General features: G+C 40.9%; 1 protein-coding gene across 2 annotated transcripts in view; it reads right to left on the bottom strand.

Annotated features, from left to right (window-relative positions):
- Positions 1-890: 890 nt before the first annotated feature.
- ELOVL6 (ELOVL fatty acid elongase 6) overlaps positions 891-16,960 on the bottom strand; it is a 74,812-nt gene continuing 58,742 nt past the window's right edge. For both annotated transcript variants that reach the window (XM_069855503.1, XM_069855504.1), the window contains 2 exons: positions 5,221-5,372; positions 891-3,778 (listed from right to left, as the gene is read on the bottom strand). In XM_069855503.1, coding sequence (XP_069711604.1) covers positions 3,354-3,778; positions 5,221-5,372 — 577 coding nt within the window. In that variant the 3' untranslated portion in view covers positions 891-3,353. The remainder of the gene's footprint in view (positions 3,779-5,220; positions 5,373-16,960) is intronic.

The following is a 16,960-nucleotide window of genomic DNA, read 5'->3' as shown; positions in this document are numbered from 1 at the left end:
AAACAGTGTAAGTTGGGTTTGGTCTTATCCTCGTTTTCTTTAATGTCAGTTACCACTTTTGACTCCAGTAGAAAACCTCAGAGGAAAAGCCCAGTGGTGTTTAGTAGGGTCATAGGACTTGTGTAACTGCACATGTCATGTCCTGAAGTAAAATGGCAGTATGACAGCCAATTTCCAGCATGACGATAAATGTACCGTAACTGACCACTGTCCCATACGTGCTCGGTCTTACTGCCCCTTGCCTACACATATGCTTGCCTGTAGCCTAGTCACCCACCAGGATGCCCATTAATTCAGCTCCCCCTACACGCCCAGGGCACACCTGCACTGCATTTTTCAGGAGGTCACTAGAGCTGGTTTCTGCATGGGAGCTGTTTCCCAGGCAGTAAGGAAGGTGCCTCTTGCTCACCCAGCCCCGGCTGATGGGATAGTGGACACCCTGTGAGGAGGCATTTGGAACGGTACAGAAGTACCTTATGAGAGCTTCGGGAGGATAGTGTAACAGCAGGTGAAATTCTCAATGAAGTTAGTGCCAACATTGCCAGCACTACCATCCAGTCTCCACAGATGTGGGATTTTTCTCTTATGCAATTACAGAAAATAGCGTATATGTTGTTTGCAACCCATCCTGTTTTCTGTCTGTGCTAAATCCAGGTTGCAAGTCCTTGCCTAGCTGTGGTGTTGCTTATTGATAAAGTTTATGGGGCTTTTAAGTCATTAACTGTAAGCCTCAAATCGGCAGATGTGTGTGGTTTCTTCCCCTCTGCTCTGATAAAAGGCAGTCAGACACAGAGGCTCTGTTCAAAGCAAAGCAAAGCCAAGCCTCCACTGACTTTATGGGGTCCAAGATTTCTGCTCCAGCTGCAGGTCCACATGCCAGACCACCTCCACTCCCTCTCACATTATTTGAGAGACCTAAGACACACAGGACTGAAGGTCTAAATGGCACGATGGTGGGCTTCTACCAATGCAGTTGACTAATTTTGCCTTTTCTATCCTTTAAGGGTCCTCTTAATCTGTATCTTAGCCAGAGCAAAATTAAGTATGAGGAAAAAGGCTTATTCAGCATTATAATTAGCTATTTCCAAGCTGTATAACAGAATGTTTTACACATTTAATTGGCTTTGTCTAATATTTCCATGTATATAGTACTCCTAATAATGAATATCATGGCTTCATACTGCATATCACATTTTGCTATTTGTTTTGCACCATAAAATAACATCAGCACATCAATAACTTAAATAACACAAATGTAAACTTATTTTCTGCTTGTTATAGTTACGATTTTAGCCTGCAAAGGCTTTTTGATTTGTAAGACCATTCACTTAACATGGAATGTAACTTTATTTGTTTTTCTTTTGTATATAATGACACACCGAAAGCCCTTGTCATCTTTTAACAGGATACTAAAGCAGCTTTGTTTCATGAATGACAGCACAATTAAAGCTAAAAAACATAATTTAAAAAAAAACCCTTTGTACTGTACAATATCAAATTAAAGCAAGAAAAATAATGACAATCTTTTGCGTTAGCCAGGAAACATGATTCTCTGCCACTGGGCTTTTTTTCTTGTTGACAATTCACAGAATGTGTATATGGGTGTAGTTATAGGTGTGTGTATATCCTATGCAGAACAGCAGTCCCTATTTTGTTGATCTAATCCTTCTAATTGTTTAGTTAAGCAATCTAACCGATACAATTTAGAATACTACATTAACACATTTAACATCAAGTTTACATACTTGCGTCTTTGAAATACTAGGAACTTTTACATGTTTTATTTGGCTTTGTAAGGACTGGAATATCACAGATAATGCAATCTACCTGTCTTTGAAAGAATATGGCTGTTCTCAACTAACTCTCTAAGGTTCAGAGTGAAATATGTTTCTCCTTAAATCTGTAGCTGACTTCAGAGAAGAAAGTGTCTCCATAAATGGTCATTCTGATGTTACAGTACAGATTCTGCAGAGAGAAAGACACATATTTATTGAAGAATAATTCTCTCTGGACCTTAGAGTTAAGCTGTTGCAGCAAAATTACTCTGTTTAGACTAGTTTTTCTATACAAATCTCAAGAAAAACCTATTCCAGGTATGTTTTGTAGTAGTATCTCCACATGACCAGAGGAGGGCACTTTGAACATCTCTGCACTGCCCAGGAGGCAGCTGCAGAAGCACAGTGTTACCCAATGTCATGCAGTCCTGCCACCTCCTCCTACCTAGGCAGGTATCCTTGTGTCCACAAAAAACCAGAATCTGTATTGCACCATAGGGCTCTGTTCTGAAAAACAGTGGGCAGATAGATCAGTCTCTTCTCACTAACTAGGATTTATTCCAATTTCCCCCATTTAATTCAGTATCGCTTGCGAGTTGAATAGAGATTAACGGATTCCTAAAAATTCCTAGAAATTAGGTGAGGGGAGTTGTCTCCCTCTCCTTCCTGAACATCCCTCTGCTATTAGCCCCTGGTAATTTCACAAACATTGATTGATTTAACCTTCTATGGCTTATCCCGCTTCAGAAATCCCTTGCCTTTAACTGAAAAATGCACTTGGAAAATGCACTCTCTGAGATATGTATTGCAACAGTGCATCTTTTCACATTAAACTCTTGCAAAAAGTACTGCTCCTTTCTGCCTTCTGAGGGAGGTAATTTTGCATCCAAGATCTGCTCCCTCGGCAGAATACATAGCGGAGAAATCAATCTCTTCTCTTTTCCATTCATGACCGCAGTGTGGAGTTCAGCCACTTTCCATGCAGGAAACATCCCTTTGGGTTTCATTTTGGCTAAAGGTATCCACCTTCTATAGAAAGGATCTTAATTCTGCAATCCTACTGCTAAAGACGGGGGGGGTTGTCACCTCTTTGCCTTATTTTGTTCAGGATTAACTCTGAAAAAATATTAGAACAGATTTAGAAACTTCTTTTGTTTTGTTTTGTTTTTTTAAATAAAAGTCTCTCCTCCACCCTGGGGAAACACATTGCTTATTTTATGTACTTTTTTTCCCCTCAACATTTTTCCTTTTCTCTTTGCTTTTCTTCTCTTTGCTTTTCTTCTCTCTTTTTTTCCTTCATTTTTTTCCTCTTTTTTCTTTTCCCCTTTCTCTTCTAGAGCAGACAGGTACAAGAAGGAAGTTGGCATTCATCAGCAGTCCTTTGAGATATTGTAGAATTCAGTGAGTCCTCACCATGATAGGATCATAAACTTACTGTGTTAAACCAAGCTAACTTTCCCTAAGCTGCCAAGTTTTAGCTGCACCATACATATATGTGTTTCCTTGTGCCATTTTCTTTTCTTATAGTTTTGTTTTTCTTGATGACCCTGAGCTATGGCTTCTGCCTCGTTTCTACCACTAGTCAACCTTCCTTTCTTTTCTGGTTTTGCCAATATAGGCCTCAAAGAAAAAATGGCAGAAGAGCACTAAGTAGCTGAGGTACATGAGAGACGACCAGATGATGTTCTGCACGTGGGAATGGCACTGGCCCTGCTGCATCCAGGAGAAGACCAGGTAATTAATTACACAACCAATCAACATCTGAGTGATCTGTGACAAGGTGATGAACATGGCAAACTTGCGTGAAACTCTGAAGCCAGCAGCCCGCAAGGCGTAGTAAGAGTACATAACAGCGTGTACTCCATAGTTCATGGTCATGAACCAGCCACCGCCAGCCACCATGTCCTTGTAGGAATACCAAGAATAAAGTAACACAGTAATGTGATGGTACCAGTGTAAGAAGATGAGCTTCTGTTTCCTAAGAATAATGAATATTGTATCACCTGCAATACAACAAAAAAACAAAAAGAGGAAAAGTGAAACATATTGAACAATTCTATAATTAGTGATTAATGCAATGTTCTCTTCGATTTATGTTGAAATGCACATCCTTTTCTGCAAATTCATGTTACTGTTGTTGAAAAGTAGATTTTTTTCCTCTTTCCTGCTTTTTTCTTTGTTCTGTTTCTCATGATTGCACTGAAATATACATATACATACACATACACATATACATATACATATACATATACATGTATGCTACTTGTTTCTATTTCTATAGACAGAGTGCTTCCAAAGAGATCCCTGAGATTTTAATCTGTGGACTTATTTCTACGTATGTATGTCACAGGAAGTCCAAATCATGAACATTAGTGACAGGTGGAACCAAAACTGCACTGTCTGCACTAGGTCTGTAATAAACCATAATGCTACTGTTTACTTCATTAAGTGCAAGACGTCAACTCACATTTTAATAAGCAATTATATGTTCAATTTATTGCTGCTGTGCAATTCTAGCTGATGTTTTCCAGTAACTTAAGCAACAGAAAACAAAAGGATTCTTATACAACAAGGTAACTGGTGTCTGTCTCTTTCCAGTTTATATGCTGATGAATTATTGTCCTGTAATTTGTTGGTTTAAATTCTCCACTGAAAGGTAAAGACTTATTTTTGCTGTACTATTGAACAGTGTAAGTGCTACAGCCCTTTGAGGTTTAGTAAGGGCATTCCTCAAAATGAAAGCTGGAGGGCTGCTAAATCACTGCTGCTTCCTGCCTATTAAACCAATACTTTCTTACACTAACCAACATGGGATGAAAACATGCAGATTGGCTATTAAATTTGCTTTAGCATGCATATCAGAAATATCCTTACCAAAAAAATGGCGGGAGAGACACGAGTTTACGAGAATTAGGACTGGAAAAGCTATGGATATTACAGGAAATTGGTTTTTATTTGGAGGAAGCAGAGACAGCTTTTAATGTTTAGGGAAGCACGTTACTGTTCATAATTGTATGCCCACATGTGTATTTAAGGACAAATGCTGCAGAATGGAGGCAGAACCTGACTCAAAGCATCTTGCTGACATAGCTGCTATAGTCCTTCACTTCTGTACCTAGAGGGTGAGTGACTGCCAATCATGCTACCTGTATTTGCCTATGAGTAGCTAAGGAAGAGGTATGGTCCAGATTGCTCTTAGCTCTTGACTTCCGTGGTGTGCATAATCACTGCAGTTTATTCCTGGGCTGGGAATGGTCTTATCTAACTGCACATAAGCTGAACTTAACCTCTAGAGACTAAAACACGCAGAGTTTGTGGTTTGTTTACTCAGTTTTTCTAAGACTAAAATGAGGTTTTGACAGCACTAAGACCCTTTCTGTCCTTCCTGCACAGACATTTCTGCTCTAAACATGCATAGTGAGAGAAAGGGAGAGAGGGTACTCACCTAGTTCGGGTGCTTTGCTTAGCACAAATGCATATGCCCAGAATTTGCTGACAGGTCCAATGTAAAAACTCTGGTCACACACTGACTGCTTCAGGCCTTTGGTCATCAAAATGTAGAGCATATAAGCACCAGTTCGAACAGCACCAAATATACTTTAAAACAAAGAGAAAATGAAGAAAGTTGAGTGGATGCTTGAAATCTACATGCCATCAAATCATTACGAGAAAATGGACATAAATATGCTGAAATGGTAAGTTTGAGATGGCTTTAAAGCTGGAGCAACTTTGCAGACTTCTATTAAGCTATTCTGAACTCAGATTTGTAAACTGGACTGTAGGTGTGCCCCTGGTGAAAATCTGGAACAGTAATGTCCACATTTTTTTATTTCATTACTACAGGAATGATCCTTTGTTTTCAGGATCAGTGGAAGACATCTACTTCAGCTGAAAACAATACACAGTCTTTTGATGCTGATGGCTGGAAGACTAGAGGAAATGAGTTGACAAAGAGCTGTCAACATAATCAGGACCAATTCCCTCTTCTGATTTCCTCAGTTTTCTCTTGTCTCTCCCTGTGTTTTTATACCCATAGGAGCTCTGAGCACAGCAAACACAGGTAGGGTGCACAGATTTTGATGGGGGTTCTCAGTCGGAGCTGGTGTTTTGGTGCACACGAGGACTTCATCTCTTCAACTCTTAACAGGTCATTGCTAACAGAGGGATTGACTAGTTGTATCGTGTCATAAACAGCAGATTTCAAAGTGAGACGCAAGGTAACAGTGTTCTGTAAATGAGAAACATAATGAGATTTCCTATGGTATTAATTACAGCAATTACAGAGGGGATAGGGTCAGATAACAAAAGACATCCAGCTGAGGTAAGGAATAGAGACTTCTGTCTCAGCAGATGGAATTGCCTCACTGTTTTATAGCAAAAGCATGCTTGCCCATTGTCTACCATTGTAGTTTGTTGGCCCTTCAAAAGCTGTGATGAATACTGGGCAAAACAGGCAGCTTTCAGAAAAACGGAGCAAAGAAAAACCCAGTCTCCTCTGAGGCTGAGTACATCCCTGTGCCTCTACTCAGCTCTGTCCTATCTCCCCTCTAACTTCTTTGTGATCTCATCCTACTCATGAATCCCCTGCTCTGCCTTGACATATTTCATGACGACTGCATGGCAGGAAGCCACCTAAAATTGAAGTGTAGACACACGTGGGCAATACAAGCTACCATTTACACAAACCGTGTGAAATAAGGAACAGTTCATCTGAAGTTATAGATTCTCTGTTAGTTGTCCTTGTCTTGTGAAGTCAGTATTCTTTTAAAAAGGTGTTTTAAAATCACTGAGTATTTAACACATGCCTTTTCTTTTTTTTTCAGGAGGTACATTTCTCATTCACAAAAAGGCAGGAGATCCTGACAGAGATGTGATCTGATCATTTCTTGAGTCACTGAACTCCTAAAGCTACCCAGGGCAGGCTGTTGCTTGCTCCTGTGCTTTGGGTGGTGGTAAAACTGGGTGGAGGATCATCAGGCAGAATATCTAATGATATGCTGTTTCTCCCATTAGCAAATACCTCAGTGCTGACATTAAAAAATGGAGCAAAAAAGGAAGTTTTAAACTATGAAATCAAATAGCTGCAAGCAATACGCCTTTCCTTGAACAAAAGCTGCATTGCTTTTCTAAAATATCATTTATTATTCAAGTTTTGAAACCAAAGAGAATCTGGTGCCATGAATGCAAATTCAGATGAGAAGAGCACATGTTCGAGCAACAGGCAAGTTGACTAAACTGTAAGTAATTGAGTGTGGATGCCCAGGGATTTAATCTGGACTGATAACAGAGCCAAAGAGTATTTGCTCTGTGAGGATTACAGAGTTTCACTTTGCTGTCCTTGAGATTATAACCATGTAATTCTTCCAGTCACTCGGTTCAGCAGCTACTGCAGAGCTCTTCACCCTTGAAGCGCGCGTGCATGCACACCCATCCCACCCCACACACATTTGCACACACTCGCACACTTTTGTTTCAATAGAATTTTGCACCACAGTAGCTTCTCCTAGCTCCATGACTCTAGAAGAAGTGATTCCAGTACTGCTCTACATGGCGTGAGTCAGACTAATCTGAGTTTTATATCAGTAAAAAAAAAAGTTACATTTTTGCACAGTTCACACGGGGAAGGCCTTATAAATAAGGAGGATGGTAAAGTGTAATAACTGATTCAATTACCTAAATAGATGCCAAGTGCAGGTAGCTGTTTACGAGATGTGCTGCATGCCAAAGCACTACTTGCCAACAAGCACATGCCATTGGAGACAGAAAAAGATTTGCATGCCTGCAAATGTGCCTGGGACCCAGAGAGCTAGGATGGCTTTTTGTGCCTCAGCCACTTAATCTTGTTTGTTCTGTAAGGTAAGATGAACCAACAAATTTCTCTTGCAAAGACATGATGTGCAGCAGACTGATGACATTGCTTGCTCAGTAAATCACTTCTGCTTCATTTTGTCCTCGCCCTGTTCTCTGCGGCAGCTTTTGTGAGGTACTGAAATGAATTGCTTACCAAAGCAGTCTGTCTGGTGGGGATCATCTGCAGGGATTTTAAAAATAAGGTAGCAGTGAATTACTGTACAATTACAGCCTTTTGCAACTTGGGAGACTGATCAGAAAGAAAGTCCACTGGCTAAGGCAGCTTTCTCATCTATTCAGCCTCAAAATGCCCTACATTCTCCTTCCTTTAGGCAGTGACGTCTCTGGTAGATTAACAAAGGCCAAATTGATATTTTACTCTCCATAATATGATCAAAACATACCCATGAGTAAAATAAAAACTAATACTTTTCCCTTACAAACTTGTCTACAAATGAGGGCCTCAAAACACATCCCATGCATAGGTTAGGTGCAGCATTAAAGAAGGGGGGAAACTGAGGGGCTGGGAGCTAGCTGATAGGAACACAAAGCAGGCATTAGTGTCCGAAGCCTCCTTTCCATTCTCTCCATCCTACTTAGAAGGAGGGAGGGAAGTACTTGTTTCTCAAAAGCCTGAGAGGGTAGCAGGTAGCTCAAGACTTCAGTTCAACCTCAGGTGCCATTGTAGCAGGTTCTGCTCCTCCTTACAGTGAGAAGGACACTGCTCATTTTTGCTAGGGCTCCTTTCTATACAGACCCACCACTGCACTTGACTCCTGACACTTCTGGACATTGTGGTCCGGGATCAACAATGCAGAACTAAGCAGGGAATGTGACTTCCGCATTGAAAAAAACAAAAAAAATCAGTACAGAATATACCAACAATTCCTGAAGGATTTTAGTGCTGTGATAATTGCATAGCAGAAATTCTCTGCTCCAGTTTATGTCTTACAAAAAACTCTTAAGAGTAACCAAACCAACTGTATCTGCAGAACCAGGTAAAGATAGCACTGAAGGGGATAAGTCTTGACTATGACCAAGGTGAATGTAAAACGTTAGCTAAAAGTCACACTGCTGCAGAGAGCAGCAGGGAGCCTGAAGACAGCAAGACCCAGTTGTGCTGTACAAAATTAAGGGCTGGTAGGGATTTCAAGCAGAGCCCTCCTTACTCAGACCCACAAGCTGCCCAGCTTGGCCCAAGCCACAGGTGTACAGCCAGTTTAACCAGTCTCTGACTATCCTCTGCCATGAGTGTGCTGAGCTCGTCTGGCAGTGAGCTGTCTGGGCACCCAGCCGGAGATCCCATGGGTCTGGCTCCAATTCCCAGACTGGGGCGTGGCTGGGGGAGGGAAGAAATCTTAATTCTGCCCCAACCTGCTTACACAGCGACTCACAGGAACATGTGAGCCTGTGCCCTGGAAGTAAAGGGAGATGACAGAGAGACCATGGTCCTGCTCTGTCAAGCCATATCGAACAGGCAGTGGTCCTGGGAGAGCAGCAGAGATCACCTGACATGTGGAGTCACAGCCCTCAGACTGCAGCCTGCTTGTACCTTAACGGTGAGAAAAAAGGGAAGTGGGTTCTTCAGTTATTTGTTTGTTTTTTAAATTTCAGTATGCAAACTATTTACAGAAGAAGCACTCTGAATTAAAAATAAATGTTTAAAGGTCAGCAGGTGAAGAATAAGGAGCTTCCCTACACCTTCCTTTGTGATAAATCAAACCACATTGACCTCTCCATTCTGTTCAGCTCAAGTATTTCAGTGGTCATAACAAGTTTCCCTTCTGCTTAAGAGCTGGTCTCTTAACACAATAAAACGGCCTTTCTGAGCCCCTCTGATTTAAAACCTGTGGTCCTCTGAAAAAAGGAACAAGTTGTGCTGCTGATGCTGTGGCAGAGGAGCACAGGATGCACAGTGACCTCTCAGTCTGACAGGTCAGAGCGGCAACATAGCCTGAGAGCATGCCTAGAGAAAGCAATTACTGCAAAAGGGCAACAGAATGTTTCTGGGCTTAGCCAAGCAACAGAGAACATGTAAAATACAAACTGATACCGGGAAAATGCATAGAGAAAGCATCTATAGGAGAAACAGTTCTCTGAACTAAGTTTCTTGGAAAGAATCATACAGCTCTGAATCATACAGTAACCCCCAAATCAGTAAAGAAACTCAGAAACTCCTGTTATTATCAAGTAGTATGTATCAAGGTGGGTCCATCTCCATATGAAGAAATTTCTCACATCTTTCAGCTATTTGCTTACTGTTGATTAATTCTTAAAAATATGTTTGTAACAAAGCAATGCTGCAACACCACCAGTAGGTTTGTTTTGTAGTTCTTTGGAAGTATTGATAGAGCTTTTCTTCTCCATCTGGTAAGGGTTAACTTCTTCAAATCACTCTTTCCTTCTGCAGTCTTCTGAAATATGATCCCAGAGTACCAGTCCATCAAGGATATGCAGACAACACAGCAGGGACAGGGCTAGGTGACAGCTTTCTTAAGAAACTGATGGATTTTGTTATTGGAAATCGAACTGCTTGTAGGAGATTTCTATCTGTTTCCCACAAAACCCTGCCTCAGTCAGGTGAGAAGGAACAGCAATTTCGCCTGACTCAAAAGACACAGAGGCATCTCCTGGGAGATACAAGTGTTGAAGGGGCTGCCTGCCTTGCAAACAGCAGAGGGAAGTATTATTTCCAAGCCTGTCACATTTTTTTTTTCCTAGGTGACATGAATATAGCTTCTACCTAGAAAACAGCACAGGAGTTCTGGGGAACATGCATTTGTATGGCAAGCACACACTATATATACAGCTGTATTATAAGAAGATATACCTGAACTACTGTCTGTGTAGACAGATGAGGTAGTCAGATCACAGCATGCTTGCTGCTGTGCTCTTGTTGCAGTGATTATACTGTCACACCAGTGGGAAAGATTTAACTAACCATTGGCCTGTGCCCAACCTAAAATCTGTGCTTATATTCTGCAGTGGCTTCAAGTCCCATAGGAGCAGAGCACTCTAGGAAATTGCTAATCTCTGTGTCAAAAAGGCAAGACCGTCAAACAAAATTTTAGTAGCTAAATCAGGAGATTTATGGGAGTCTGCCCTCATAATCTGTAAAAAAGTATGACACTGCATTTTTCCAGTTCTCCCAGGATATGGCTGCAGCGAGGGCAGTTTCTTTTTAAACTTGCACCAAAATTAAAATAATGTCTCCATTAGAGGTTATCCAAGTGGTTTCAAATGAAGAAAGGCTATTAGGGTCTGTTTTGTGCTGACCAGAACTATGGACTACTGACTTTTATTGGTGTCTTGGTGCTTATTTAAGGCCTGTTGTTCCAAAATAATTTTGTTGGTAGACATGCCAGATTGTTTCAAGACTGGGAGAAGAATTAAAACCGCTACAGTAGCCTCTCCAAGAGCTTGCCCAACAGAGGTGGCACTCATTCCACCACAGGGAGGGGACTGGCGAGACCTGCTATCACACACCAATCTTCCAGCATTTGGAAGCAAAGGGTGAGTGAGAAACACCTTTCCTGGCTAATTAAGTTTCCCTAAACTTAAAAGACCATGAGCACATGTTCACAGGGTATCACAGGAAGCAAAGGTGGGTCCTGAGGGCCCTCCGTTCTGCGGGATGGACATGTGCAGGAATGTAGCAAAGAAGCACAACCCACCAGAATTTGCAATTGCTTTTCTCGGCATTCTGACACTCAAGCTGTTCTTGTGTGTTTGTGGACCAGCTCGATGTCATTGCAGCTTTTTTTTTTTAAAAAAAAAAAAGAAATCATGAATCACCTCTTAGCTCTGCTTGTGTTTTGGTTTTTGTTTGTTTTTTCAATGATGTGCACATTCATCCACATCTGGTCAGCTATGCAGGGGGAAGGGAGGAGCAGTACTACCTTCACTGGACAATGTGGAATATGTGATGGTGTAACCTTAAAAAAAACTTGGGTTTTCCAGATGGAATAAATTCTGCAAAAGAGAGGAGGAATTAATGAATCCAATTTCAATGTTAACATAGAGACTTACTAAAAGGTTGTCAGATGACCTAAATATTATCTCAGATGTGACTCTTGTCTTAGTTTTCCTTGATTGCATTCAGATTCGGTTCTATAAAATCCTGGATCCTCTTGTATTTAAACAGGTGTAGAATCTATGTAGTTGCTTTAGGCTTATCTTTAATTGAAAAATCGTGATATTTTTACTGAATAGTGAGAAACCATACAGTAAGGAATCAGTCATTAAGTACAAATGAAATATGGGCAATAACTAAAAGACATCATTAGGCTGTTGTTCAGTGACCTACATGGAATCAGTGGCTCTTATTTTGATCTCAAGGACTTAAGGAGAGCTGTGGCTAAGTCAGTGCAATATGACATGTCCTCTAATCTCACAGAAAAGCAGCCTAGGAAAGGATCTGGCATCCAACATCCTAAATGGTCAATGTGACACAAGGACAGCCTATGTGAAATATTAATATGTATTAATAACTGACTAGAAGAACCCGCCGTGTAAGTCTGCACCTGGTTATTAAGAATATTTTGCTGTGTTTGCAGAACTGTGGGTTACACTTTTCAAACTAAATTAACTCTGTTGGTCAGTGACGCATACACAGCAACAAAGTATTTATCTATGTGACGAAAAAGTTTGAAAAAGAATAGTACTGACTATAGATTTGGTTTCTCTTAATTCTAAATGTAACATTTCCAAGGCATTTTATGAGCATTTAAAAGAGAGGATTTCTTAACAGTCAGTTACCTTGAAATCCTAGAGAGACACTTGTTCAAATTACAGCCGATGGACTTAGCACAAATGTGTAATTAGGATGTTGTTTCATCGTCCTTCAACATTTCTGAAGTGCTTTAAAGCAATGTCAAGGTTACTGATGGAAAGAGGGAGAACCAGTCCTGCAGAAAGACTGTTCTTACAAAACACTTGTAAAGCTTTCCTGTTTCACAGCCCAGAACTGATTCAGATACATCCCTTGAAGATCCTGTCTCATCAGATCTTGTGATGAAACACTTGTGATAAAAAGGACATCTCTATTCTCTCCACAGAGCAGATGTTCCTGTTGCCATACCAAAAATTTGGCTTTGTCTGCTTTCCAATAGCCAAGTGACATACCACCTGCAGCTTGGGCTGTCCTAGAATTATCAATGCATCAACAACATTCAGGCCAGCAACTGCTTTACGTTAGAAGTCCCTGTGTGAAGAACTGCTAAGTACAAAGCTGTCTGCAAGCTGGGGTCTCTTCAGCTTCAAACCTAACGTAGTTGAGACTTCTTCAGTCAGTGTTGGCATCCCTAAGGCCCTTAGCATTGTATTTGTGAATATTTCACAATCCTTAATGGCTTTTACTCTCATGATATCCTTGTACAGTGTCTAAGCATAAGACCCATTTCAAAGTCAGAGGGGTGAGGCAAACTGAAATTTAAGTGGCCTGTGCAAAAATCTGTGTCTGTGCTAGGATGAGAAATGATACGCAACATCATGAGTTATGGTTCAGTGCCCTACCTCACTCTGTATCCATGGCAACAGTGTTACTGAATTAACAGTAAACATTCCAGTAGGAGTTTTCTTCATAGAGTCCTTTGACCTACTATAGATTTTCTATTCACTTTTTTAAGTTACTGTCTAAATCTTCAAGTCCCAAACCCTCTATGTTTAATTACCCAAGGTACACCTACATTTATACCTGTTTTATAGACATAAAAGCTTTTGTTACACCTCTTAACATCACATTTTCATTGTCTGCACATCTGATATTTTGGCAGCATGCTTTCAAGACCTAAAAATACAGAGTGATGCACAGAGAGATACAGTGCAAGTTTACAAATTTGTCCTAGAAATATAAACAGCTGAAAACTTCATGACGCAGCCAGAAGAACAGGTAAGAGCAATACATGTCTTCCACAGACTCAGTCAGACTGTTGCACTCTCTGTTTTCCTTTGACATGTTAGGCAAATACTACTGTGGATTTGGCCATACACAGAGAACGTGAACCTATAGAGTAAGTGCTTCTACCTCGCCTCCACTGTCCCACCTTCTGAATCTGAATAGGACCAGACCCCAGCCACCAACTCTGCCATAGGAGAAAACATTTGGATTCTTCTCCCTTGTGGAATTTTTGCAGTTGTTCGAACTATTGTGGCTGTTTTGTATTAATGCTCCCTGCTGATGCCCTTACTCATGCCAGTGAACTCCAGAAGAAAATCAGGTATGGATCAGAATCCACGGTGGGAGGTGGCTGTAAATGCCTACCTCCTTGGGACATGGGCAAGTACAAAAAACCACACTAGTAAAGTGAAAAAAATCTATGGCAACATTCTTAAAAAGTTCTTGTTTTCCTTTACTAATGCCCCAGTTGATAAAACTACAAGTATGCAGGTATTTAATACCATTCAGCACAACTGATTCCATAGGAATTGAATTTTAGAAGTCTTCTTCTATCTACCCAAGTCTATGAAGAAAAGGCCTTAAGACATAACCAATGAGTCAACCGTGGACAAAAACAGAAACCCAAATTCTCACTGTAAAGAGAAAAAAAATCTCATTATTACAAAGTCAGTCTTGCAGAGGACTTCAGTGCTTGGGGTTTGTACGTTTGGGATTTAGGACTATTATGACATTATTGCGCACCTAAGTTGAACTCCTTTGTGCTCTACATTGTTTGTGTATCACTGAGGAAAAAAAAGTCAATCAAACAGTGGCTATAATTTTCCCGTATTTTCCTTTACCAAAGCTAACTTTGGGCACAGATGTGAAAACATGTTACGAGTCTTCCCTGGCACAGATGAACTATGGTAACTATGTCACTATATTATTTTATCTATGGCAATTCTAATGTAAAACTATTTTTTAGAGTCAAACATAAAATCTCGGAGAAGATTAGCGCTATCTATCCCTTTGTAACTGTGTCTACCACAATTCAGTTGCTAGCGGATAACTGAAAGCACAGTAACTTCCTTGTGTGCCTGTGTCCCCCATGGCCTAGCCTATTGATAGAATTAATTATTTGGGACCATTTTTTATTCACTTACAATGGGTAGGAACAGAAATAAAAAAAGATGGAAAAAGTCTTGGTCCCATAATGTACCTCTTCTATGGTACGTGAACATCTTTAAAAGAACATTTACAGAAATTAACAAAACTGTCTTTTAAGAGCACTTATGTTAATCTCAATCTTTAAGAAGAACACAGAACTCATCCTCTCCAGCCTATGTGTCTGAAAGGCTGTAATGTGTCTCTATTATTCATAATGATTAAACTATTGTAATTAAGAGCACAATTTTCAAAAATGTTTTAGACTAAGAAAGCTTGGAATGACTAACGCTTTTGTTCCCACTTGCAATTTTACCTCTCCAGCTGCAGGAACGCATTATTGGAAACCATTCCTTTTCTACGAGGAGATGTATGTGATAACTAGTGATGGGCACTCTCTGTGGTTCTTCCATGCTTTGGGTTCCTGTATCTGTGCGCCCTACAGTAAACTCTGATGGTCCTCCCACACCACTCACTCCACAGGAAGGCTGCTACCTCCACCTCCTTGTGGCTTGCCAAGGTGTGGTAGTTGCACGGCCACGTTGTTAAACCAGACTGGCAAACAATGCAGCTAGAACAGTCTCCTCTTTACTTTTTTTTTTAATGACATGATTTTGTTGCTCTCAGTCACAGCAGTAAAAAGGGACCAGGGAAGGCAGCAGTTTTTCCAGCCAGCCCTGGCACTACAGAGTCCAAAATGCACCACAGCGTTCTGAGCACCTACTCTGCTCTAGGAAGCCATTGAAATGCAGTTAAGACGCTGGTTTGCATCTCTCTGCTGGTTATTGTTTCAAATATTCCTTTAGAAAGTGACAGAAAATCCCAGGACTGACTCCAAAGTTTAGAAGTACACTCAAGATATGGTTGAGAGTGGAGCAGGAACCACACCAGTGCTGTATTAAGTACCATTCCCATTTCACATGCTTGTTACATATTCTCTCTGTATAACCCACTGCTCTGGAGAACACAATTTGGTGCCTTCAAAACAAACTCACTACAACAGTTACCATGTCTGTAAAGGCACCAGAACACCAAGTATTTAAAAAGCCCCAACAGCCAAACTTTCCTTCGAACGTCGTGCTGCCCAGCTTCTTCTCAACCTCTCCCCCTGCCCATCTCCTTGACTGAGAATGAGAACAGAAGGGTCTTGCAGCTCACTCACAGAGTTCTCCATTGTCCTCCTTGAAGGTGACAGAGTTCCATTCAGGGTGAAGTCCAAGCCACAGTATTGTTAAGAATAAGATAAGAAAAGTGGTGGGGGGGGAGGCTGTGGTGGAGAATAACATATACTTTTCTCAGTGTGGCACTCGCTGACCCTAAAATCTGGTGGTTAGCAGTACTGGTTTTATAATGGGCTGTTCTAGGTCTTGGTACCACATGTGTGAGCAAAAGATGGGCTAATCTTTGCAGTTCTTATCACTCTTTTTGCAGAAGACTGCATAAATCCCTGCAGTTTGTGATGAGTCCTATCAAAATCCCAAAGTAAAATTTGAGAGATTTCCCCTCCCACCTCTAATAAAACCTCCTATTGCTGAAGCAAACACACAGCCTCTGCTTTTCAGACCTCTCTACTGTATCTGATCCAGATGTCTCTCTAGCAAGCTTTTCCATGCAAATCATATGAGTTTCCAGTTGGGACCAAAACCTGAAGCCAGGCCAGCTCAGTGATTTAAAAACTGTGCAAACATTTTACATGGCTCTAAAAAATAACATATAACTTGTGCAGGTCTACGTACCCATAAACATATGCGTATATGTCTGGGTGGTGATTACTTTCCCATGTGATAAATTTAGGGAAGGGAAATGAGGTATATTAAAGTGACAGCGCACTCTGTGGTTTTCAAGTGAGGGCAGACACCGTGCTCCTTGCATCACTTTTTTTTTTTTCTCCCTTGGCAATAAATCCCCGCACATAGGGCCACTCCCTTCAGTAGATTTCCTAGTTACAACTTAGCTAGCTCCCAAAAACATTTCTTTGTCCTTTTCACGGAGAAAACTGGAAGGAAAACCAGGCTTATTTCCATCCCTCTCCAGGGACCTCATTATGCATACCCAAACAGTGACATCTCTGCAGGGCTCCGGATCAATGGACACTGTCATCTGGAGATTCTAATCACATTCACACCACAGCAGAGTAAAATCCATCTGATTCTCCCTTGCTGAAGTGGCAAGCTCAACCCTTCTGCCAATTGCTGCAACTAGTACTCAGAAGGCATATTTACGTGTGTAGATAAAAATCAATCTACCACAGCTACCAGTGGAAAGGTGAATGACATGGAGCCTGAATTCCCTC

The sequence above is a fragment of the Phaenicophaeus curvirostris genome, chromosome 4 (assembly GCF_032191515.1).
Source record: "Phaenicophaeus curvirostris isolate KB17595 chromosome 4, BPBGC_Pcur_1.0, whole genome shotgun sequence".
Taxonomy (NCBI): domain Eukaryota; kingdom Metazoa; phylum Chordata; class Aves; order Cuculiformes; family Cuculidae; genus Phaenicophaeus; species Phaenicophaeus curvirostris.
Note: the sequence above shows the minus strand (reverse complement) of the source record. Positions and strands in the feature narration are given on the sequence as shown.